This window comes from Aulostomus chinensis, chromosome 1 (assembly GCF_037954235.1).
Source record: "Aulostomus chinensis isolate RoL2024-O1b breed Wild chromosome 1, RoL_Achi_v1.0, whole genome shotgun sequence".
Classification (NCBI taxonomy): Eukaryota; Metazoa; Chordata; class Actinopteri; order Syngnathiformes; family Aulostomidae; genus Aulostomus; species Aulostomus chinensis.
Window position 1 is genome coordinate 33,231,136 of NC_141320.1, and position 27,784 is coordinate 33,258,919.

Genomic DNA, 27,784 nt, shown 5'->3' on the forward strand with positions numbered 1-27,784 from the left:
ATTACTGTTAGCATCATTTTGAGTTCATTAGCAATTCTTCCGACATCACTGTCGCAATATTTTGAGGTTCGTAGCAACTTTTACTACATTACTGTCGCATTATTTTGAGGTTCGTAGCAACACTTACTACATGACTGTAAGCATCACTTTGAGTTTATTAGCAACTGTCACTACATTACTGTTAGCATCATTTTGAGTTCATTAGCAATTCTTCCGACATCACTGTCGCAATATTTTGAGGTTCGTAGCAACTTTTACTACATTACTGTCGCATTATTTTGAGGTTCGTAGCAACTCTTACTACATTACTGTCAGCATCACTTTGAGTTTATTAGCAACTATCACTACATTACTGTTAGCATCATTTTGAGTTTATGAGCAATTCTCACGACATCACTGTAGCATTGAATTGAGTTCATTAGCAACTCTTACTAAATGACTGTCAGCATCACTTTGAGGTTGTTCCAAACTCTGACTACATTACTGTAAGCATCACTGAGTTTCTTAGCAACTATCACTACATTACTGTTAGCATCATCTTGAGTTCATTAGCAATTCTTCCGACATCACTGTCGCAATATTTTGAGGTTCATAGCAACTTTTACTACATGACTGTCAGCATCACTTTGAGGTTATTCGAAACGTTCACTCCATGACTGTTAGCATCATCTTGAGTTCATTAGCAATTCTTCCGACATCACTGTCGCAATATTTTTAGATTCGTAGCAACTCTTAGTACATGACTGTCAGCATCACTTTGAGGTTATTGGAAACGTTCACTCCATTACTGTTAGCATCATTTTGAGATCATTACCAATACCTCTGACATCACTGTCGCATCATTTTGAGATCTTTTAGCAATTCTTCCAACATCACTGTCGCATTATTTTAAGGTTCGCAGCAACTCTTACTACATGACTGTCAGCATCACTTTGAGGTTGTTCGAAACACTTACTACATTACTGTAAGCATCACTGACTTGATTAGCAACTACAACTACATTACTGTTAGTATCATTTTAAGTTCATTAGCAATTCTTCCGACATCACTGTCGCAATATTTTGAGGTTCGTAGCAACTTTTACTACATGACTGTCAGCATCACTTTGAGGTTATTCGAAACGTTCACTCCATTACTGTTAGCATCATTTTGAGTTCATGAGCAATTCTTACTAAATCACTGTCGCATCATTTTGAGATCTTAAGCAATTCTTCCGACATCACTGTCGAAATATTTTGAGGTTCGTAGCGACTTTTACTACATTACTGTCGCATTATATTGAGGTCCGTAGCAACTCTTACTACATGACTTTCAGCATCACTTTGAGGTTATTCGAAACACTTACTACATTACTGTAAGCATCACTGAGTTGATTAGCAACTATCACTCCATTACTGTTAGCATCATTTTGAGTTCATTAGCAAATCTTACTAAATCACTGTCGCATCATTTTGAGATCATTAGCAATTCTTCTGACATCACTGTCACATTATTTTGAGGTCCGTAGCAACTCTTACTACATTATTGTTGCATTATTTTAAGGTTCGTAGCAACTCTTACTACATTACTGTAAGCATCACTGAGTTGATTAGCAACTATCACTACATTACTGTTAGCATCATTTTGAGTTCATTAGCAATTCTTCTGACATCACTGTCACATTATTTTGAGGTTCGTAGCAACTCTTACTACATTATTGTTGCATTATTTTAAGGTTCGTAGCAACTCTTACTACATTACTGTAAGCATCACTGAGTTTCTTAGCAACTATCACTACATTACTGTTAGCATCATGTTGAGTTCATTCGCAATTCTTACGACATCACTGTCCCATCAGTTTGAGATCATTACCAATTCTTCTGACATCACTGTCGCATCATTTTGAGATCTTTAGCAATTCTTCTGACATCACTGTCGCATTATTTTGAGGTTCGTAGCAACTCTTACTACATGACTGTCAGCATCACTTTGAGGTTGTTCGAAACTTTCACTCCATTACTGTGAGCATCATTTTGAGTTCATTAGCAATTCTTACTACATCACTGTCGCATCATTTTCAGATCATTAGCAATTCTTCTGACATCACTGTCACATTATTTTGAGGTTCGTAGCAACTCTTACTACATTATTGTTGCATTATTTTAAGGTTCGTAGCAACTCTTACTACATTACTTTCAGCATCACTTTGAGTTTATTAGCAACTTTCACTACATTACTGTTAGCATCATTTTGAGTTTATGAGCAATTCTCACGACATCACTGTAGCATCGAATTGAGTTCATTAGCAACTCTTACTAAATGACTGTCAGCATCACTTTGAGGTTGTTCGAAACCCCTTCTACATTACTGTACGCATCACTGAGTTTCTTAGGAACTATCACTACATTACTGTTAGCATCATCTTGAGTTCATTCGCAATTCTTCCGACATCACTGTCGCAATATTTTGAGGTTCGTAGCAACTTTTACAACATTACTTTCGCATTATTTTGAGGTTTGTAGCAACACTTACTACATGACTGTCAGCATCACTTTGAGGTTATTTGAAACGTTCACTCCATTACTGTTAGCATCATTTTGAGTTCATTAGCAATTCTTTCTAAATCACAGTCGCATCATTTTGAGATCTTTAGCAATTCTTCTGACATCACTGTCGCATTATTTTGAGGTTCGTAGCAACACTTACTCCATGACTGTCAGCATCACTGACTTGATTAGCAACTATCACTACATTACTGTTAGCATCATTTTGAGTTCATTAGCAATTCTTCCGACATCACTGTCGCAATATTTTGAGGTTCGTAGCAACTTTTACTACATTACTGTCGCATTATTTTGAGGTTCGTAGCAACACTTACTACATGACTGTAAGCATCACTTTGAGTTTATTAGCAACTGTCACTACATTACTGTTAGCATCATTTTGAGTTCATTCGCAATTCTTCCGACATCACTGTCGCAATATTTTGAGGTTCGTAGCAACTTTTACTACATTACTGTCGCATTATTTTGAGGTTCGTAGCAACTCTTACTACATTACTGTCAGCATCACTTTGAGTTTATTAGCAACTATCACTACATTACTGTTAGCATCATTTTGAGTTTATGAGCAATTCTCACGACATCACTGTAGCATTGAATTGAGTTCATTAGCAACTCTTACTAAATGACTGTCAGCATCACTTTGAGGTTGTTCGAAACTCTGACTACATTACTGTAAGCATCACTGAGTTTCTTAGCAACTATCACTACATTACTGTTAGCATCATCTTGAGTTCATTAGCAATTCTTCCGACATCACTGTCGCAATATTTTGAGGTTCGTAGCAACTTTTACTACATGACTGTCAGCATCACTTTGAGGTTATTCGAAACGTTCACTCCATGACTGTTAGCATCATCTTGAGTTCATTAGCAATTCTTCCGACATCACTGTCGCAATATTTTTAGATTCGTAGCAACTCTTAGTACATGACTGTCAGCATCACTTTGAGGTTATTGGAAACGTTCACTCCATTACTGTTAGCATCATTTTGAGATCATTACCAATACCTCTGACATCACTGTCGCATCATTTTGAGATCTTTTAGCAATTCTTCCAACATCACTGTCGCATTATTTTAAGGTTCGCAGCAACTCTTACTACATGACTGTCAGCATCACTTTGAGGTTGTTCGAAACACTTACTACATTACTGTAAGCATCACTGACTTGATTAGCAACTACAACTACATTACTGTTAGTATCATTTTAAGTTCATTAGCAATTCTTCCGACATCACTGTCGCAATATTTTGAGGTTCGTAGCAACTTTTACTACATGACTGTCAGCATCACTTTGAGGTTATTCGAAACGTTCACTCCATTACTGTTAGCATCATTTTGAGTTCATGAGCAATTCTTACTAAATCACTGTCGCATCATTTTGAGATCTTAAGCAATTCTTCCGACATCACTGTCGAAATATTTTGAGGTTCGTAGCGACTTTTACTACATTACTGTCGCATTATATTGAGGTCCGTAGCAACTCTTACTACATGACTTTCAGCATCACTTTGAGGTTATTCGAAACACTTCCTACATTACTGTAAGCATCACTGAGTTGATTAGCAACTATCACTCCATTACTGTTAGCATCATTTTGAGTTCATTAGCAATTCTTACTAAATCACTGTCGCATCATTTTGAGATCATTAGCAATTCTTCTGACATCACTGTCACATTATTTTGAGGTCCGTAGCAACTCTTACTACATTATTGTTGCATTATTTTAAGTTTCGTAGCAACTCTTACTACATTACTGTAAGCATCACTGAGTTGATTAGCAACTATCACTCCATTACTGTTAGCATCATTTTGAGTTCATTAGCAATTCTTACTAAATCACTGTCGCATCATTTTGAGTTCATTAGCAATTCTTCTGACATCACTGTCACATTATTTTGAGGTTCGTAGCAACTCTTACTACATTATTGTTGCATTATTTTAAGGTTCGTAGCAACTCTTACTACATGACTGTCAGCATCACTTTGAGGTTGTTCGAAACTCTTACTACATTACTGTAAGCATCACTGAGTTGATGAGCAACTATCACTACATTACTGTTAGCATCATCTTGAGTTCATTAGCAATTCTTCCAACATCACTGTCGCAATATTTTGAGGTTCGTAGCAACTTTTACTACATGACTGTCAGCATCACTTTGAGGTTATTCGAAACGTTCACTCCATGACTGTTAGCATCATCTTGAGTTCATTAGCAATTCTTCCGACATCACTGTCGCAATATTTTTAGATTCGTAGCAACTCTTAGTACATGACTGTCAGCATCACTTTAAAGGTTATTGGAAACGTTCACTCCATTACTGTTAGCATCATTTTGAGATCATTACCAATACCTCTGACATCACTGTCGCATCATTTTGAGATCTTTTAGCAATTCTTCCAACATCACTGTCGCATTATTTTAAGGTTCGCAGCAACTCTTACTACATGACTGTCAGCATCAATTTGAGGTTGTTCGAAACACTTACTACATTACTGTAAGCATCACTGACTTGATTAGCAACTACAACTACATTACTGTTAGTATCATTTTAAGTTCATTAGCAATTCTTCCGACATCACTGTCGCAATATTTTGAGGTTCGTAGCAACTTTTACTACATGACTGTCAGCATCACTTTGAGGTTATTCGAAACGTTCACTACATTACTGTTAGCATCATTTTGAGTTCATGAGCAATTCTTACTAAATCACTGTCGCATCATTTTGAGATCTTAAGCAATTCTTCCGACATCACTGTCGAAATATTTTGAGGTTCGTAGCGACTTTTACTACATTACTGTCGCATTATATTGAGGTCCGTAGCAACTCTTACTACATGACTTTCAGCATCACTTTGAGGTTGTTCGAAACACTTACTACATTACTGTAATCATCACTGAGTTGATTAGCAACTATCACTCCATTACTGTTAGCATCATTTTGAGTTCATTAGCAATTCTTACTAAATCACTGTCGCATCATTTTGAGATCATTAGCAATTCTTCTGACATCACTGTCACATTATTTTGAGGTCCGTAGCAACTCTTACTACATTATTGTTGCATTATTTTAAGGTTCGTAGCAACTCTTACTACATTACTGTAAGCATCACTGAGTTGATTAGCAACTATCACTCCATTACTGTTAGCATCATTTTGAGTTCATTTGCAATTCTTACTAAATCACTGTCGCATCATTTTGAGTTCATTAGCAATTCTTCTGACATCACTGTCACATTATTTTGAGGTTCGTAGCAACTCTTACTACATTATTGTTGCATTATTTTAAGGTTCGTAGCAACTCTTACTACATGACTGTCAGCATCACTTTGAGGTTGTTCGAAACTCTTACTACATTACTGTAAGCATCACTGAGTTTCTTTGCAACTATCACTACATTACTGTTAGCATCATGTTGAGTTCATTCGCAATTCTTACGACATCACTGTCCCATCAGTTTGAGATCATTACCAATTCTTCTGACATCACTGTCGCATCATTTTGAGATCTTTTAGAAATTCTTCCAACATCACTGTCGCATTATTTTAAGGTTCGCAGCAACTCTTACTACATGACTGTCAGCATCACTTTGAGGTTGTTCGAAACACTTACTACATTACTGTAAGCATCACTGACTTGATTAGCAACTACAACTACATTACTGTTAGTATCATTTTAAGTTCATTAGCAATTCTTCCGACATCACTGTCGCAATATTTTGAGGTTCGTAGCAACTTTTACTACATGACTGTCAGCATCACTTTGAGGTTATTCGAAACGTTCACTCCATTACTGTTAGCATCATTTTGAGTTCATGAGCAATTCTTACTAAATCATTGTCGCATCATTTTGAGATCTTAAGCAATTCTTCCGACATCACTGTCGAAATATTTTGAGGTTCGTAGCGACTTTTACTACATTACTGTCGCATTATATTGAGGTCCGTAGCAACTCTTACTACATGACTTTCAGCATCACTTTGAGGTTATTCGAAACACTTCCTACATTACTGTAAGCATCACTGAGTTGATTAGCAACTATCACTCCATTACTGTTAGCATCATTTTGAGTTCATTAGCAATTCTTACTAAATCACTGTCGCATCATTTTGAGATCATTAGCAATTCTTCTGACATCACTGTCACATTATTTTGAGGTCCGTAGCAACTCTTACTACATTATTGTTGCATTATTTTAAGGTTCGTAGCAACTCTTACTACATTACTGTAAGCATCACTGAGTTGATTAGCAACTATCACTCCATTACTGTTAGCATCATTTTGAGTTCATTAGCAAATCTTACTAAATCACTGTCGCATCATTTTGAGTTCATTAGCAATTCTTCTGACATCACTGTCACATTATTTTGAGGTTCGTAGCAACTCTTACTACATTATTGTTGCATTATTTTAAGGTTCGTAGCAACTCTTACTACATGACTGTCAGCATCACTTTGAGGTTGTTCGAAACTCTTACTACATTACTGTAAGCATCACTGAGTTGATGAGCAACTATCACTACATTACTGTTAGCATCATGTTGAGTTCATTAGCAATTCTTCCGACATCACTGTCGCAATATTTTGAGGTTCGTAGCAACTTTTACTACATGACTGTCAGCATCACTTTGAGGTTATTCGAAACGTTCACTCCATGACTGTTAGCATCATCTTGAGTTCATTAGCAATTCTTCCGACATCACTGTCGCAATATTTTTAGATTCGTAGCAACTCTTAGTACATGACTGTCAGCATCACTTTAAAGGTTATTGGAAACGTTCACTCCATTACTGTTAGCATCATTTTGAGATCATTACCAATACCTCTGACATCACTGTCGCATCATTTTGAGATCTTTTAGCAATTCTTCCAACATCACTGTCCCATTATTTTGAGGTTCATAGCAACTCTTACTACATGAATGTCAGCATCAATTTGAGGTTGTTCGAAACACTTACTACATTACTGTAAGCATCACTGACTTGATTAGCAACTACAACTACATTACTGTTAGTATCATTTTAAGTTCATTAGCAATTCTTCCGACATCACTGTCGCAATATTTTGAGGTTCGTAGCAACTTTTACTACATGACTGTCAGCATCACTTTGAGGTTATTCGAAACGTTCACTACATTACTGTTAGCATCATTTTGAGTTCATGAGCAATTCTTACTAAATCACTGTCGCATCATTTTGAGATCTTAAGCAATTCTTCCGACATCACTGTCGAAATATTTTGAGGTTCGTAGCGACTTTTACTACATTACTGTCGCATTATATTGAGGTCCGTAGCAACTCTTACTACATGACTTTCAGCATCACTTTGAGGTTGTTCGAAACACTTACTACATTACTGTAATCATCACTGAGTTGATTAGCAACTATCACTCCATTACTGTTAGCATCATTTTGAGTTCATTAGCAATTCTTACTAAATCACTGTCGCATCATTTTGAGATCATTAGCAATTCTTCTGACATCACTGTCACATTATTTTGAGGTCCGTAGCAACTCTTACTACATTATTGTTGCATTATTTTAAGGTTCGTAGCAACTCTTACTACATTACTGTAAGCATCACTGAGTTGATTAGCAACTATCACTCCATTACTGTTAGCATCATTTTGAGTTCATTAGCAATTCTTCTGACATCACTGTCACATTATTTTGAGGTTCGTAGCAACTCTTACTACATTATTGTTGCATTATTTTAAGGTTCGTAGCAACTCTTACTACATGACTGTCAGCATCACTTTGAGGTTGTTCGAAACTCTTACTACATTACTGTAAGCATCACTGAGTTTCTTTGCAACTATCACTACATTACTGTTAGCATCATGTTGAGTTCATTCGCAATTCTTACGACATCACTGTCCCATCAGTTTGAGATCATTACCAATTCTTCTGACATCACTGTCGCATCATTTTGAGATCTTTAGCAATTCTTCTGACATCACTGTCGCATTATTTTGAGGTTCGTAGCAACTCTTACTACATGACTGTCAGCATCACTTTGAGGTTGTTCGAAACACTTACTACATTACTGTAAGCATCACTGACTTGATTAGCAACTATCACTACATTACTGTTAGCATCATTTTGAGTTCATTAGCAATCTTCCGACATCACTGTCGCAATATTTTTAGGTTCGCAGCAACTCTTACTACATGACTGTTAGCATCACTTTGAGGTTATTCGAAACTTTCACTCCATTACTGTTAGCATCATTTTGAGTTCATTAGCATTTCTTACTACATCACTGTCGCATCATTTTCAGATCATTAGCAATTCTTCTGACATCACTGTCACATTATTTTGAGGTTCGTAGCAACTCTTACTACATTATTGTTGCATTATTTTAAGGTTCGTAGCAACTCTTACTACATTACTTTCAGCATCACTTTGAGTTTATTAGCAACTTTCACTACATTACTGTTAGCATCATTTTGAGTTTATGAGCAATTCTCATGACATCACTGTAGCATCGAATTGAGTTCATTAGCAACTCTTACTAAATGACTGTCAGCATCACTTTGAGGTTGTTCAAAACCCCTTCTACATTACTGTACGCATCACTGAGTTTCTTAGGAACTATCACTACATTACTGTTAGCATCATCTTGAGTTCATTCGCAATTCTTCCGACATCACTGTCGCAATATTTTGAGGTTCGTAGCAACTTTTACAACATTACTTTCGCATTATTTTGAGGTTTGTAGCAACACTTACTACATGACTGTCAGCATCACTTTGAGGTTATTCGAAAGTTTCACTCCATTACTGTTAGCATCATTTTGAGTTCATTAGCAATTCTTACTACATCACTGTTGCATCATTTTCAGATCATTAGAAATTCTTCCGACATCACTGTCGAATTATTTTGAGGTTCGTAGCAACTCTTAGTACATGACTGTCAGCATCACTTTGAGGTTATTTGAAACGTTCACTCCATTACTGTTAGCATCATTTTGAGTTCATTAGCACTTCTTTCAAAATCACTGTCGCATCATTTTGAGATCTTTAGCAGTTCTTCTGACATCACTGTCGCATTATTTTGAGGTTCGTAGCAACTCTTACTACATGACTGTCACCATCACTTTGAGGTTATTTGAAACACTTACTACATTACTGTTAGCATCATTTTAAGTTCATTAGCAATTCTTCCGACATCACTGTCGCAATATTTTGAGGTTCGTAGCAACTTTAATACATTACTGTCGCATCATATTGAGTTTCGTGGCAACTCTTACTACATCATTGTTGCATTATTTTAAGGTTCGTAGCAACTCTTACTACATTACTGTCAGCATCACTTTGAGGTTATTCGAAACGTTCACTCCATTACTGTTAGCATCATTTTGAGATCATTACCAATTCTTCTGACATCACTGTCGCATCATTTTGAGATCTTGAGCAATTCTTCTGACATCACTGTCGCATTATTTTGAGGTTCGTAGCAACACTTAGTACATGACTGTCAGCATCACTTTGAGGTTGTTCGAAACACTTACTACATTACTCTAAGCATCACTGAGTTTATTAGCAACTATCACTACATTACTTTTAGCATCATTTTGAGTTCATTAGCAATTCTTACTGAATCACTGTCGCATCATTTTGAGATCTTTAGCAATTCTTCTGACATCACTGTCGCATTATTTTGAGGTTCGTAGCAACTCTTAGTACATGACTGTCAGCATCACTTTGAGGTTTTTCGAAACACTTACTACATTACTTTTAGCATCATGTTGAGTTCATTAGCAATTCTTACGACATCACTGTCCCATCAGTTTGAGATCATTACCAATTCTTCTGACATCACTGTCGCATCATTTTGAGGTTCGTAGCAACACTTAATACATGACTGTCAGCATCACCTTGAGGTTATTCGAAACTTTCACTCCATTACTGTTCGCATCATTTTGAGTTCATTAGCAATTCTTCCAACATCACTTTCGCAATATTTTGAGGTTCGTAGCAACTCTTACTACATTACTGTTGCATTATTTTAAGGTTCGTAGCAACTCGTACTACATGACTGTCAGCATCACTTTGAGGTTGTTCGAAACACTTACTACATTACTGTCAGCATCACTTTGAGTTCATTAGCAATTCTTCCGACATCACTTTCGCAATATTTTGAGGTTCGTAGCAACTTTTACCACATTACTGTCGCATTATTTTGAGGTTCGTAGCAACACTTAATACATGACTGTCAGCATCACCTTGAGGTTATTCGAAACTTTCACTCCATTACTGTTCGCATCATTTTGAGTTCATTTGCAATTCTTCCAACATCACTTTCGCAATATTTTGAGGTTCGTAGCAACTCTTACTACATTACTGTTGCATTATTTAAAGGTTCGTAGCAACTCTTACTACATTACTGTCAGCATCACTTTGAGTTTATTAGCAATTATCACTCCATTACTGTTAGCATCATTTTGACATTATTAGCAATTCTTACGACATCACTGTAGCATTAAATTGAGTTTAGTAGCAACTCTTACTCCTCCTGGAACCGTCACCTTACCGTGGTGGAGGATTTTGAGTGCCCTAGTGACCCTAGGAGTTATGCTGTCGGGGGCATTTTTCCCCTGGTAGGGTCAACCTAGGCAGACTGGTCCTAGGCGAAGGGCCAGACAAAGAACGGTTCAACAGACCCTTCATGGAAAATCCAGCAAGTGCTACATGTACCCTGCCCGGAGGGGCACTGGGGCCCCGCCCTGGAGCCAGGCCCAGGGTGGGGGCTCGAAGGCGAGCGCCTGGTGTCCGGGCCTTGGTCCGTGGGGCCCGGCCAGGCCCTGCCCGAAGAGGAGACACAGGCACGTCCTCCCTTGGACTCACCACTCATCGGGGGAACCGGAGGGGTCCGGTGCAATGTGGTTTGGGTGGCAGTTTCAGGCGGGTGTCTCGGCTGTCTGAACCACAGACATGGAAGCTGGCTTTTGGGACATGGAACGTTACCTCTCTGGTGGGGAAGGAGCTGGAGCTGGTGGAAGAGGTTGAGTGTTACCGGCTAGATATAGTCGGCCTCACCTCCACACATAGCTCTGGGTCCGGAACCCGAGTCCTTGAGAGGGGTTGGACTTTCTCTTTTGCTGGAGTTGCTCCGGGTGAGAGGCGGAGGGCGGGGGTGGGCTTTTTGGTTGCCCCTCGACTCTCTGCCTGTACGTTGGGGTTTACCCCCGTGGACGAAAGGGTTGCTTCCCTGCGCCTTCGGGTCGGGGAACGGGTCCTGACTGTGGTCTGCGCATATGCGCCGAAAACTAGTTCAGAGTACCCACCCTTTTTGGAGTCCTTGGGAAGGGTACTGGATGGTGCCCCGGCTGGGGACTCCATTGTCCTACTGGGAGACTTCAACGCTCACGTGGGCAACGACAGCATGACCTGGAGAGGTGTGATTGGGAGGAACGGCAGGCTCGACCTGAACCCGAGTGGTGTTCAGTTATTGAACTTCTGTGCAAGTCGCAGTTTGGCCATAACGAACACCATGTTCGAGCATAAGGATGCCCACCGGTGCACATGGCACCAGGACACCCTAGGTCGCAGGTCTATGATCGATTTTATAGTCGTATCATTTGACCTGCGACCGCATGTTCTGGACACTCGGGTGAAGAGAGGAGCTGAGCTGTCAACTGATCACCACCTGGTGGTGAGTTGGATCAGATGGCAGGGGAAGATGCCGCGCAGACCTGGCAGGCCCAAACGAGTAGTGAGGGTTTGTTGGGAACGCCTGGCAGAAGAACCAGTCAGAACAATCTTTAACTCCCACCTCCGGCAGAGCTTTGATCACATCATGGGGGTAGTGGGGGACATTGAGTCCGAATGGGCCATGTTCCGCTCTGCCATTGTCGAGGCGGCTGCTGTGAGCTGTGGCCGCAAGGCTGCTGGGGCCGGCCGCGGGGGTAATCCTCGAACACGCTGGTGGACACCAGAGGTGAGGGGAGCCGTCAGGCTGAAGAAGGAGGCTTACAGGGCATGGCTGGCCTGTGGGTCTCCAGAGGCAGCTGACCGCTACCGGCAGGCCAAACGGTGTGCAGCTGTGGCGGTCGCCAAAGCAAAAACTCGGGCATGGGAAGAGTTCGGTGAGGCCATGGAGAACGACTATCGGTCGGCTCCAAAAAGGTTCTGGCAAACCGTCCGTCGCCTCAGGGGGGGAAGGCGGCAACTTGCCCACACTGTTTACAGTGGGGGTGGGAGGCTGCTGACGTCAACTGGGGAGATAATTGGGCGGTGGAAGGAATACTTTGAGGAACTCCTCAATCCCACCAGCACGTACTCCGTGGAGGAGACAGAGTCTGGGGAGTGCTTGGGGGGGGGGTCGTCCAATCTCAGGGGCAGAAGTCGCCGAGGCAGTTAAACAACTCCGCGGTGGCAGAGCCCCGGGGGTGGATGAGATCCGCCCCGGGTATCTCAAGGCTCTGGATGTAGTGGGGCTGTCTTGGCTGACAGGTCTCTGCAACATTGCGTGGACATCGGGGGAAGTGCCTTTGGAGTGGCAGACCGGGGTGGTGGTCCCCGTCTTTAAGACAGGGGACCAGAGGGGTGTTCCAACTATCGGGGGATCACACTTCTCAGCCTCCCTGGTAAGGTCTACGCCAGGGTACTGGAGAGGAGGGTCAGGGCGATAGTCGAACCTCAGATTGAGGAGGAGCAGTGTGGTTTTCGTCCTGGCCGTGGAACCATGGATCAGCTCTTCACCCTCGCAAGGGTGCTGGAGGGGGCATGGGAGTTTGCCCAACCAGTCCACATGTGCTTTGTGGACTTGGAGAAGGCTTATGACCGTGTTCCCAGGAGCATACTGTGGGGGGTACTCCGGGAGTACGGGGTGGATGGCCCTTTACAAAGGGCCATTCGGCCATTCTACCGGAGGAGTGAGAGTCTGGTCCGTGTGGCCGGTAGTAAGTCGGACTTGTTCCCGGTGAGGGTTGGACTCCGCCAACGCTGCCCTTTGTCACCGGTTCTGTTCATAACTTTTATGGACAGAATTTCTAGGCGCAGCCGGGTGGTGGAGGGGGTTGAGTTTGGTGGCGGGAGGATGTCGTCTTTGCTGTTTGCGGATGACGTAGTCCGCTTATCGCCATCGGGCCACGACCTCCAGCTCTTGCTGGGACAGTTTGCAGCCGAATGTGAAGCAGCTGGGATGAGAATCAGCACCTCCAAGTCTGAGGCCATGGTCCTCAGCCAGAAAAGGGTGGTTTGCCCACTCCGGGTCGGGGGGGAGGTCTTACCTCAGGTGGAGGAGTTTAAGTATCTCGGGGTCTTCTTCACGAGTGAGGGTAAGATGGAGCAGGAGATTGACAGGCGGATTGGGGCGGCATCCGCAGTCTTGCGGTTGCTAAACCAGTCTGTTGTGGTGAAGAGGGAGCTTAGCCAAAAGGCCAGGCTCTCGATTTACCGGTCAATCTACGTTCCAATCCTCACCTATGGTCATGAGCTTTGGGTAATGACCGAAAGAACAAGATCGCGAATACAAGCGGCCGAAATGAGTTTCCTCCGCAGGGTGGCTGGGCTCTCCCTTAGAGATAGGGTGAGAAGCTCAGTCATTCGGGAGGGACTCAGAGTAGAACCGCTGCTCCTCCATGTCGAGAGGAGCGAGTTGAGGTGGTTCGGGCATCTGGTGAGGATACCTCCTGGGCGCCTCCCTCTGGAGGTTTTCCAGGCATGTCCAACTGGGAGGAGGCCGACCCAGGACACGGTGGAGGGATGATATCTCTCGGCTGGCCTGGTAACGCCTCGGGATCCTCCCGGAAGAGCTGGTTGAAGTGGCTGGGGAGAGGGCAGTCTGACTTCCTTGCTGAGACTGCTGCCCTCGCGACCCGGACCCACCGGATGAAGCGGAGGACGACAAAAGACGACGAAAGAAACTCTTACTACATGACTGTCAGGATCACTTTGAAGTTGTTCGAAACTCTTACGATATGACTGTCAGCATCACTTTGAGGTTGTTCCAAACACTTACTACATGGGTGTCAGCATCACTTTGAGGTTGTTCGAAACACTGACTACATTACTGTAAGCATCACTGAGTTTATTAGCAACTATCACTACATTACTGTTAGCATCATTTTGAGATCATTAGCAATTCTTCCGACATCACTGTCGCAATATTTTGAGGTTCGTAGCAAAACTTACTACATGACTGTCAGCATCACTTTGAGGTTATTCGAAACTTTCACTCCATTACTGTTAGCATCATTTTGAGTTCATTAGCAATTCTTACTACATCACTGTCGCATCATTTTGAGATCATTAGCAATTCTTCTGACATCACTGTCACATTATTTTGAGGTTCGTAGCAACTCTTACTACATTATTGTTGCATTATTTAAAGGTTCGTAGCAACTCTTACTACATTACTGTAAGCATCACTGAGTTTATTACCAACTATCACTACATTACTGTTAGCATCATTTTGAGTTCATTAGCAATTCTTACTAAATCACTTACGCATCATTTTGAGATCTTTAGAAATTCTTCTGACATCACTGTCGCATTATTTGAGGTTCGTAGCAACTCTTACTACATGACTGTCAGCATCACTTTGAGGTTGTTCGAAACACTTACTACATTACTTTAAGCATCACTGAGTTGATTAGCAACTTTAAGTACATCACTGTTAGCGTCATTTTGACTTCATTAGCAATTCTGACTACATCACTGTCGCATCATTTTGAGATCATTAGCAATTCTTCCGACATCACTGTCGCATTATTTTGAGGTTCGTAGCAACTCTTACTACATTACTGTTGCATTATTTAAAGGTTCGTAGCAACTCTTACTACATTACTGTTAGCATCACTTTGAGATCATTAGCAATTCTTACTCCATCACTGTCGCATCATTTTGAGATCATTGGCAATGTTTCCAACATCACTGTCGCATTATTTTGAGGTTTGAAGCAACTATCACTACATCACTGTTAGCATTATTTTGAGTTCATTAGCAATTCTTCCGACATCACTGTAGCACTATTTTGAGGTTTTGAGGTAAACTTACAAAGCTGAGAAATGTTCATGAAGAAGAAAGGCACACGTTATGATTGAGGCCAGAAACTAAAACTCCACACCAAATGTACTTTGACTTGTAGGATAATGAACTTGAATGTGTTGAAACAGCAGATCAATGAATCCACTACCACACAACAAGATGATGACCCCCTACCACAAGATGGCGTCACAGATCCTGACGCTCTGAGCAGGAAACACCGAGCAAAACATTACAACAAAGCTCCTGTTGTTCCCTCCAGGAAAAACTGTGGCTCTGATGAGAAGAAGGATCCCAGCGTCCTCTGAGGATCCATGGCCGCACCATTGGGTAGAAGGACGATGGGGTCGGCACCAGGAGGAACCCTGGTGTCTCCGATGCAGGGAAGATGGAGCAGTGAAGAGGCCACATTGTGGCGTCCTAAAGAGGACATTTGGTGGAGCCTGAGACAGCAAACATCACGCCCCCTTCATCAGAAGAACCACAGCACCAGAAGAAAGAATCCCGGCAGTGACGACAGGGAGGATCAGGGTGACCTCCTCACCTCCACCTTTGAACCTTCAAATGAACTTCAAAAAGCTTTAGAGTGGAGAAGGATTTTAAAACATTTTATTGTTTTTTCCTTTCATTCTCATTTGTGCGATTGTCTGATTTATTAGAAATAAACACTGTCTGCTGGGTTTCCATTGACTGTGATTCTCTTTTTGCATGCAAGTTGAAAGTTCTGCCAATAAAAACACAAGTATTTGAAGACCAAAGGAAGAACCCCCAAAGTCACGACCCTGAGATCAAAGTGAACGCTCTGATCTCAGAGGTCTGGGATATTTCCCATCCCATGGTCCTTCAAATAAGAGCCCTGTGCCTCTGTCTCAAAGTTTTCAACCGTATTTGTTTGTTAAATTAAAACCAGACGACCACTGTGGTCCTTTTTACACGGTAAGTAAAGCACAGATGCCCTGGTGGACCTGTTGGCACCCTGGACTTTGAATCCAGTGACCTGAGTCCAAGTCTCAGTTCAAGCAGTTTTCCTGCAGCCTTCAGCAGAGCTGCCATGTTTCTCTGTAGAGAACTAAGTGATGCTCTCAGCAGGTTGAGGGCACCACCAACAAGTGAGGTATGAACCTCTGACTTCCTTCTTGGCAAACAGGAAACTCCTAATACCTCATTTGAGTAAAGTACCTCATATTCCTGACATCCAAGTAGTAGTGAAGAACAGGATCCTTCTTTCCTCTGTCCTTTCCTCTGTCCTCCTTGATCTCATGGATCACCACAGTCAAGGGGAGACCCAAGCTCCCGGATGGATCTGGCACTCAGGAACTGCTGAGTTTTCCAGTGGACTTTGTTCCATCCATGGTTCAGGAACAGGACTCCTCCTGGTTAACCTGGTATCTTTCCACCCAACTGTGGGTTCTTGGAGAATTTTTCATGTCGTGTCAAGAAATCAGGCTGGTGGGTTTTTCAATGAGAGAAATTCTGGTAACTTAATTAAGTGGCATGTTTGTTGAAGCAGTAATTAACTGATAAATTAAAGAAGGCCTGGCCAGTCTTTGCTCCCAGGTCATACGATGGAGTTAGAAAGTCCTGAATCAATCTGGAGTTCCATGATTTCCTTGTGGTTCATGATCCTTTTGCCAATGTAGTCTGGAACAAGAGCAAGATGAACCTCCAAATAGCAACAGGTTGATTGCAGGTGATGTCAAGTGGTATTTAGAGGAACCTCCTCCTTGTATTTGGTTCCATGGTGGAATGGTGAGCCCTCTGGACTCTGGATCCAGTGATCCCAGTTCAAGTCTTGGTGGGACCTTCCTGTCTGGAATGTGTCCCATATAACAAACTGATCAAGAGATGCAATGTGGCTCTAATGTTCTGGTTCATTTCTTACTGCCATGAACACAGACTGTGTGTTTAATGTTAACAATAAATGCAACAACTAAGGAGCCAGTAGCTCCTGTGGAAAAAAATTCTACTTTGTCAGTGAATTAATTCAGTCTGCAACTGTCAGTGTCTGTCAGGATGGCCGAGCGGTCTAAGGCGCAGCGTTCAGGTCGCAGTCTCTCCTGGAGGCGTGGGTTCGAATCCCACTTCTGACAAAGGACATTTTCTCCACATTCCCATGCATCCACAGTGGTACATTCCAAACCCAGTTGAAGCTGCTCTCCACTGATGGGAGTGAGTGGTTGAACTGGCAGCAGAGGAGGCAAAGGAGCTTCCCTGTGATGGTCCAACATTGCCTGGTTTCCTCCAACATGGAGCAGCCACCAAACTCTAACTTCAATGTTGGATTAAAGTCTGCTGAAGAAATGTGTTTGGTTCAAAAACCCATTTGTGTTCATCCTTCAATTCACATTTTGTCCATTAACTTCATCATCAGAGTCTCCATCTCATCACATGACTAAAGTCTGGGTTCTGTATTGGTGGTAAAATATCCTTCCATGCCCCTCACTAGTTTGCACACAGAAAAGCATATTTTACTGGTTTCAGATCTCTTAGCTTGTTCTCTCACTTAAACCAGCTGAGGCAGCTTTCATTGTGTGATTGATTTAAAATATAAATATGGAACAGAACCATTGGAATCAGATGTCAGGACATTTGAAGGAATGTCAATCTCCTGTTGAAATGTTGCAGTGTGCAGCTGAGGCTCTCTGGCAGTGGCACCAGGAGCCACAATGGCAGAACCTGGACCCTCCTGGAGGAGAACCACAGGTGAGGGCCTTCTTGGCTCCAGATTGATGGAAATCAAGTGTCTGAGGCTGTTAGCAGCCATGAAGTTGATCTGGTTGGCACTGGTATTTGTTCTTGCTGCAGCTCAGGAGTGATTCAGGAGAAGAGTTTCAGAACAGCCCAGGTTGGGGACTGGAATTTTAGAATTTCCCCTGGAACCAGACAACCTTGGGAGGTAAAACCTCCAATCATAGCCACTCAGATGCAGCAGCAGAAGAAGCTGTCATCCACCCTGACAGTCAGAGCATCAAGTCAAGGAAACATCACCATCTTGTAGTTCCAAACCTCCACCTGTCAGATTCAGCTACTTCTGATTGTGGGACTTTAAACTTGAACACAATGGAATTTGGACAAGGAGTTTTCCTTCCAGTCCAAACATCATCGTCCAGCCTCCAACCAGAGGTCCATCAGTTATCATGGAGCCACAGGTGGAGTCTGGATTCTTTTCTTCTCCCTCCAATCCTGTACTTGGGTAAACAACAAAAACAGAGTAAAAGTCTCTGGCAACATATTTGTTTCCTGTAGGGTTTCTTCATGTATGTGTGGTGTACCTGCTTTCCCAGAGGACTGCCATCTTTGTTCTGTGGGCTGACATGTTTTAGTGTCAGCACAGGTCTTTGCGCTGAGACTGAACTCTCATTCTCCTCCAAGTATTATTTCCACCTCACACTCCTGCAGATATTCAAGTGAACAGGGAACACAAATTTATGCTCAACTTCTCCTGTGTATTCATCCACAGTCACTAAACAACAACCAAACCAAACAAAAGAGGGTTTGCTAGCATGGCGATCAGCTGTAGTTCACCATCTTATCCAGGTCACATGACTCAGGAGTAGCGTGGCCGTCTGGCAACCAAAGGGTGGCTGGTTTGATCCTCACTTTCTCCAGTGACCATGTCAAAGTGTCCTTGAGTAAGATACTGAACCCCTAAATACTTCTGATGAGTAGGTTGGCTCCTTGCATGGCAGCCTTCAGCATCAGTGTGTGAGTGTGTGTGAATGAGAGGACATTGTTCAGCTCCTTGAGGGCTGCTGAGGTAGAAAGGCTCTGTACAAACTGAGTCCTTTTACCATTTCTTTCCTGCTTCTAGCAGCGCTGTTGTCACTTCCTGTGACCGTGGAGGAAAGGGGTCCCCCTTCAGAATAAGTTTGATATCATTGTTACTTCCTCTTCAACATGCCTTTAGCAGACCAACTCAGAGAGCAGCACAGTGAGGTAGTGTGGCCGAGCGGTCTAAGGCGCTGGATTAAGGCTCCAGTCTCTAAGGAGGCATGGGTTCAAATCCCACCACTGCCATCATGTCCCAGGTCACTGGAGAGGTGTGGCTCTCACAGCCTTTCCTTTCACTTCCACAGGTATCTTCAAACCTGTGACCAAAAGAAGAAGTAGGTCCTGAAAACTCTCCAGCTGGTCCAGAACGCTGCGGCCCGCGTGTTGACTAGAACTAGTAGACAGTACTCCTGTACTGGCTTCTCTGCATGGCTCCCTATCACATTCAGAATAGAATTCTAAATTCTCCTTCTACCATCAAAGTCTTCAACAGTCAGGCTCCTTCCTACCTGACAGAGCTCCGAGTCCCCTATTATCCAGCTAGAACCCTTCGCTCCCAGGATGCAGGGTTACTGGTGGTTCCTAGAGTTCTAAAAGTAGACTGGGAGCCAGAGCCTTCAGCTATCAGGCTCCCCTCCAGTGGAACCGTCTCCCAGTTTCAGTCCAGGATGCAGACACCCTCTCGACCTTTAAGAGCAACCTTTTTGATCAGGCTTATAGTTGGGCTGCTTAGGGTGGCCCTTAGATATGCTGCTATAGGCTTAGGCTGCTGGGGGATCTCCCATGGTGCACTGGGCTTCTCTCTACTCCTCTCTGTACTCCTTTATTTGTCATTTATAAATCATACTCAGATGTGTCACTAACTCCCTCTCCCTTCATCCCAGATGTCGGTGCTGCTGGAGGAGGCTGCAGACCTGAAGAGGCTCAAGCTGCCACCCGTAGCTCCACCTGCTCATCGTCTGTCCATCAGTCTCTTCCCTTCTCTCTCTCTTTATCTCTGTCCCTCTCTTTCCTTCTGTATATCTGTCTTCCTCCATTCTCTGTCTTTGTCTCTGCCCCGCTCTCCTGCTCTCTTTCCCCCCAACCGGTCAAAGCAGAAGGCCGTCCCCACTGATCCTGGATCTGCTCGATGTTCCTGCCTGTTAAAAGGAAGGTTTTTGTCACCACTGTTGAAGGATGTGCTGCTGGTGGAGAACTGTTGGGTGGAGGTTCATTGAAGGAGTTTGGTGCTGGACCTGCTCTACTAGTAAAGAGTCATGAGAGAACTTTGTTGTGATTTGGTTCAATACAAATAAAACTGACTTGACTTGACTACATCTATATACATGTACATCTCTATAGGTTTATCTTTACATCTCTATAACAACATCTTGTCTTATTATGGCAAAAGGTTTCTGAGGTTTGTACAGTAACTTGGGGGGGGGGTACCACAGCATTAGCTGTTTCCCATGGACTCTGCATCATTCACAACTCCTAAGCAGGTTACTAAAACAATATTATGAAGAATAATAATCATTTACAATATTTTCATAAAGCAGCAAACCGACAGATCCTTGTCCCTGATTCTTCTCTCTCTCTGCCCTCCATGCAGGTCCTACCTCAGACGGTGCTCACAGTGGTTCTCAGTGAGCTCAGGGAGCTTGTGAGGATAACCAGACACATGAAAAACTAGAGGGAACATTGGCTGGAGCTCAGTATCTTCTGATGTACATGGCAGGGAAGCTGCTGCTGATGTCATCAAAATGAGCCCTGGAATCACAAGGTTTGCTGTGACGAGAGGCACTGACATCAAGACATGTTTGGAGCTGTTTATGGTTGATGGTTCTGTTCATGCCACTGTCACTAAAAAGAGTCAGCATTGCTGTGACAAACCTCAAAGGAAAAAAAGTCCATGGTGACAAGTGGAAAGACATTGATGAGGGACACCTGGATGCTTCTGTTGGTGTTCTTCTTCTTCCTGGAGTGTTCAGATCCTGCAGTGAGGCCACTGATCGTCTCTGGGACGCATCGACAGGCAGAAATATGTTCCGGGCCACAAGGCCACTTCAGAACTTTCAACGAACATCAAGAGTCCTCAGATTTGACGACAGAGACACCGGAGCAAGAACTGACAAGCTTGCCCCCATTGGGGATGTCTGGGAAAGATGGGTGCAGCTCCTTGCACCAACATTCAACCCAGGGCCAGAGGTGAGAGTGGATGAACGTCTTGTCCCTTTCTGAGGAAAATGCCCCTTCCAGCAGTCCATGCCCAGTAACCAGGAAGGACGGCAGAGCAGAGTTTGTGTTCTGGCCTGTTCTGCTTTTCATTTAGTGTTTATATTAAAGTTCTGTTGCTGAAAAAAATACTTTTATGCCAAACCCAAAGGTTCATTTGATCATTTTTTTAATTGAAATCGAGGGTTTACTGACTAAAAAAAGGTCCAGAGGCCCACAACAAAATATTCAAATCAATATTTCCATGGATAAGGAAGCCTAACAAGGAAACCAAGAGATGGAAACAACTTGGATGATAGAAAATTGTTTTTAGTGAATTTTACAGCTGATTGAAGATGTGGGTCAAAACTGACCGTTACCATAGAGATGGGAACAGAAAACTCAAATGGAAGCTCAAAAGGGGACTTAGCTCCAATGGTAGAGTGCTAGCTTAGCATGTGAGAGGTAGAGGGATCCATGCCCTCCTTCTCAGAATACTTCAGCTTGGTCTGTTGATCAGAGGAGCTGCTGGGTGATGAATGCTGATGTTTGTCCACTGCTGTGATAAAGTGTCCCCTGTTACTGAGATGAGGATGAACACCTGCTCAGGTCAAAGCTGCAATCAAACCAGGGACTCTGAACCTCCCACACAGTGAAGGAGTTTGTCCTGCAGGTTGATGGACGCTTATTAAGTTCTATCTTTGATCAAATATAAGAAATGTAAAATAATTCAACATTGATTGCATTTCCCTCCTTTCTTTGGTGCCCTCAGACTTTCTGAGAACTGTAGGAGGAACTGCTCTCTGTTCTGTGTTTGTTCTGCTCAGTGTAGGAAGGAACGAAGGAACGGAGCTCTAAGTTTTCCAGTTCCTACATCAGTGAACAGACTTTCTGTGCTGCAAGGAACCAAAGCTACTAAGGAGGATTACAGTTTGTCCTTGCAGGAGTCGGTGACTTAATAGAGTCAAACAAAGGGTTGAACCTGAATGAGACAGTCACCCTTCAACATGGGGCCATGGCAGAGTGAACCAAGAACACTACAATGGGGGTGAGAGTGGAGCCATGATGGACTCACAGTTCATCACCTCCACCATCATGTGGACCACCTGATCACCTCTCCCTCAACCTCTAAATAACTCATTCCCTGACCGGGAATCAAACCCCGGCCGCGGCGGTGAGAGCGCCGAATCCTAGCCACTAGACCATCAGGGACCACACTGAGCTCTCCAACAACAGAGACTATAGACAATGACTCAAGAACACAGGACTCTGTGGTCTCAGCTTGAGATGCAGAGGGTCCACCAAGACCACCAGACACCTCAGCCTCCTAAAGACAGTCCACCCCCAGGATCCTGCCCCCCTCTGCTCCAACTCAGCCCTCCATTCATAACTGACTTTGTCTCAGTCTCTTCACAATGCCAGTCACTGAAACACTGACAATGTAATGGGGGCTTCCTGTCTTTACTGCATTTTCTTCAAAGGATCCCGTGTGTCTTCTTTCTCTCTGTCTGTACTGGAGTGTGGTACCAGGCCCAGCTTGAACGGGTGACTGTGTCTGAGTGGGTCGAGGCTGGGCTGCAGGTATTGGGAGGTTTGAACCCATCTGTGAGGCTCCAGGTGGAGCGATCACCTGTGAGGGTCCAGGGACAGCAGGAAGCTGCACAGATGGTAAAGACATGGAGGGGAGACAGGTGGTGCTGGAGCAGTGACAGGAAGTGTCTGGCATTTTGGTTCATCCTGTGAGATGACGTGAGGTTGTGGTTTTGCCTCCAGCCTCACCTCCTCATCAGTGTTCAAAAGGTTCAAAGGTGAAAAAATGGGATTCAACCAAACAGCTGGAATGAAGAGTTGGTAACACTTGCAGAGCTGCAGGGAGCTGGACAGGTCTCACCGTGGGGGGATTTGTCCCACAGATCCTGCTGAAGTGGCTCCTTCTCCTGAGACCTGCAATGCTGGCTGGACCTTTGGAAAAAGAACACAACAAATCTTCATAAACATTTACTTCAGCAGGAACACACAAGAAGGTGGGACTGGTTCCTTTTTCATGTTCACTATTTTGTCGTCTTGGTTCATGTTTTGGTTGTCAAAGTTAATTCTGAATATTTGTGGAAAGTTCGCCTGCCTTTACTTGTACCAATACTTTCTTTAGTAACAAATTAAAAAGCTCAAGCTAAACTTCAGTCAGGACAACCATTCTTTCTCATTCTTTGGCCTCTGTTTTATGTCCATGACCATCCTGTCTGTCACCTTTGGTGATGGAGACATCGGTTGATGACATCAGCAACGGTCCTCAACCCAACTGCCTCTGCCAGAAGTGAGCTGTCATCTGTCTCAGGGGACACAGTCAGGTGGACCGGGGCGGATGAGGGCCTGCTGCTTCCTTGAAATATTTCTCAATATTTCAGTTGCAACTGTATAGTGATGGTGGGTCAGTTTAGAGCTGTCAATCAATGTTAATAATTGATCTTAGCATCTGGAGATTATTTTAGGAACACAAATACTTTTACTTCATTCTGAGGATGAGCAGACGTTCAATATAATTCTCATTTCCTGGTCAAAGACTCCTGCTAGTCAGAGAGGATCTGGACTGGATTGGAAAGCTTCTGAGAGGGAAACCTTCCCTCTGGACTGGACTGAGAACGGAGCAGCCTCAGCTTCCTGGAGCCTGACTTGCCTCTGTGGTCTAAGGTTGTGAGGGCTGAAGTCACAGTGAAACTCCTGAGATCACAGAGCCTTTGAGATCACAGGCTGACTTCCTTTTTTCCCTAAAATGAAGAATAATAATTTAAAAAATGTTGTGTCTGTGTTTGTGTTGCTGCATCAGTTAAACAGTGACTCTGACAGAGGGGATGTAGCTCAGTGGTAGAGCGCATGCTTTGCATGTATGAGGCCCCAGGTTCAATCCTCTGCATCTCCAGCTGGTCCTTTGGAGCCTTCATCTTATCAGCTAAATTGATCCATAAATGTGACAACAGTTGATAACAAACTACCAGAAGAGAAACCAGTCTGTTGCATATCAAAGTATTTGGAGCAGGGTCAGTGTGACTGTGAGCCTTCATAGCCAGCATGAAGGAGCTGGTTTTCATCTTTGCTGGGGAAATCCCACACACAGCTGCTCTCAGTTCCAAAAGTGTGTGTCCTAACTCCTCCGTCCTCCTGCTGCCCTCAGAATACAGACACAATTCAACCTGGCAAGTTTGGAGCATAGAAGTGCTCCTGAAGAGATGTGTGTCAGCCCACAGCTGGCTGTTCTTACCTGGAACCTCAAGATGAAACTGCTTCCACGATTGCAAATGAATCTGATGTTGACTTTTGGACAAATCACCTGTTCATCAGTTCATCATCACTTCCATCCATTTTCTACTGCTTATCTTGTTATAGAAAGGAGTCTATCTGCTGTGTGACTGAGGCAGTTACTGTGAGCTGCTGCATGTCTCAGTGTGTGTGTGTGTGTGGGGGGGGCTGTGTGTGTGAGACTGGTCAGCTGCCAAGGATTATTGATGAGATCAATCATGATCAGCTCAGAGATCACGGCACAGAAGAAGGAGACTTTTTGATTTTTGGGGGTTCAGTTTCTAAGTCAGACACATCATCACAATTTGAAGTTTTCCTCCAGTAAAAAACAAAACAACACAAAACCAAACAAAAACATGATTTGACTTTTGATGTCTACATTTTTTGGAAATTGTGAGTCCAACAAGCAGGAGGCCGTTTGAGCTTGGAAACTGTGAAGCATCACCAGTAACTGCTGGTTAATTTACAGTTGTTTTCTCCAAAAAGTTTAAAATGAACTCAATGCTGAATCCCTCGTCGTCATCACTGAGCTGCAGAACTGGTCCATGCAGGAGGCTGAGCAGGTCTTCCTCTCTGGTCCAGTGTCTCAGCACAGGTCAGAGTAGAGAATTAAAACATGAACACAAATCTTTATCAGCTGTTTACTGATATCAGTGACTACCTTCAAGTAAGAGTGTTAGTGAATGGACCCTTTTTAAAGTTTATGTTATAATGTTTGAAAAATGATGCTCACAAAAAACACAATAAAAGTGTTTGTGGTAAAATGATTCCAGTAGATTTTATTGCCATTTTAAGAGTTCAAGCATATTTTGATGACATTGTTTGATGTCATGACTCACAGTTACTTTAGCAGGACCATCGTGACATGAAATCTTCCTCATCATCCCATATCGACCCTCAACCCCTCACACAGGACCAGGAGCCCTCAACTGAAGGAACCTTTAAAACTGAGAAGTTGGACAGAAAGCAGTATTTTGGTGGAATGAACCTTTAAAACTATAAATTAGAAAGTATTTTGTTGGAATGAACCTTAAAAACTATAAATTAGAAAGTATTTTGGTGGAATGAACCTTTAAAACTATAAATTAGAAAGTATTTTGGTGGAACGAACCTTTAAAACTATAAATTAGAAAGTATTTGGTGGAACGAACCTTTAAAACTATAAATTAGAAAGTATTTTGGTGGAACGAACCTTTAAAACTATAAATTAGAAAGTATTTTGGTGGAACGAACCTTTAAAACTATAAATTAGAAGGTATTTTGGTGGAATGAACCTTTAAAACTATAAATTAGAAAGTATTTTGGTGGGATTGGAATAAACCTTTTATACAGTAGTTAGAAACTAAAGGACAGGAAGTAGTATTTTGGTGGAATAAACCTTTAATACTGTAGTTAGAAAGTAGTATTTTGCTATCATCTAATTCGATAGGTGCCGCTGTCACCAAAAAACTAAAGTCCAGGACTGCATTTTATCATCCAATTCAGTAGGTGGTGCTGTGGGGCCCTGGAACTGCAGCTCTCTGGTGCTGCAGGATCTCCTCTTGAAAAGCCTCACACTTCAGAGTCGTTCCAGAATCTAGGAGCAGAAACCAAAGTCTCCTACGACGAGGATGGGATTGGAACCCACGCCTGCAGAGCTCAATGGATCAGCAGTCCATCACCTTAACCACTCGGCCACCGCGTCTCCTGACCACCATGATGTGCTGCGTTCTCTGAGCCTTTGAAACAGTGAACTCTTTGGAGCCCATTTGTCAGAAATGGACCCAGCAGGAGCCACTGAACACAACTCTGACATCATCAGGCTTCTTCCCAGCAGCTTGGTGCTCCAGAAGGAAGAATCCAGACCATCGCTACATCATCAGAGTGAACACCAGCTGATGTTGACCAGTTTAACAAGCCTTTGACTGCTAAATGACATCCAAGCTCAGATTCTCTTGTCCTGGTAGAACAAGTCAGTGTTGAAGAAGATGAGAGCACCAGTCTCTTTCATCCAATGCTGGAACAGCGTTAGACTGAAGGTCTGAAGGTCCCTGGTCTGGTCCAGGTTTCAACAGGGGACCAGCATCAGCCAGCATTTAAATGTGGACAGCAGTGGAGGTGAAGCCCACATCAAGGAAACAAGCCTCCTATCACTGTCCTGTGCTGAGTTTCTTTAAAAAATGTGAGACAACCTCAAGAGTTTCTGTTTCCTGTGTTGGACTTTGGCTCAGAGAATCAGAGCCAATCAGAAGCTTGTTGGTCTTGGATGCTGGTCATCAGGAGCAATGAGGGGCTCAGTGTCTTGCTCAAGGACACTTCAACATGGTCACCAGCTGAAGTGAGAACTGAACCAGCAACTCTGCTAGACGGCCACTCTGCCTCCAGGCCGTGCCCCCCGAACCTGAATCATCATGATGTCATTATTTGTTGCTTTAATTCACCAAATGTGTGACGTGGTGAGTTTGTCAGGAGTTTAAAGACCAAAGTTGTGAACACACAGAGAAGTAAACCTGTCAAAGCTGCTTCACTTGATGAGAGAAACTGAGGAACTGATAGAAGAGCAACAAAGAAAATGGAGTCAGAAGGTCGTCTTCTTCACTGCTCAGTCACAACACTGACACACACACACACACACACACAAATAGTTTGTCTTTGAGAGAGGACAAAAAAATATTTGACTGTGCTGACATGAACTTTCATTGTCTAATTTCAGTCTCCTACAAATGTGTGTGAATGTGGTCGTTGTGGCCGAGTGGTGAAGGCGATGGACTAGAAATCCATTGGGGTCTCCCTGCTCAGGTTGGAGTCCTGCCAACAACGTTAAACTGTTGACAATTTAAAATTGACTCATTTTTCCTCCACGCTGTCCTTCATCACAGCATTTAACATCAGGACTGCTCCCAGATCAGCTCCATGACCTCATCCCTGCACCAGAGTACCGCCCAAGTTCATCAAAAACGGCCAAGCATAAATATATAATATGTATATAATGTGAACACACCTGTACAGGTGCGTTA

At 43.0% G+C, this 27,784-nt stretch overlaps 1 protein-coding gene across 1 annotated transcript in view; it reads left to right on the forward strand.

Annotated features, from left to right (window-relative positions):
* LOC147271364 (protein CFDP2-like) overlaps nt 1–27,784 on the forward strand; it is a 195,010-nt gene that overhangs the window by 1,680 nt on the left and 165,546 nt on the right. Inside the window, exon 2 of the mRNA XM_086205859.1 lies at nt 11,145–12,261. Within this exon, the coding sequence (XP_086061985.1) occupies nt 11,209–12,261 (1,053 nt within the window). The 5' untranslated portion in view covers nt 11,145–11,208. The remainder of the gene's footprint in view (nt 1–11,144; nt 12,262–27,784) is intronic.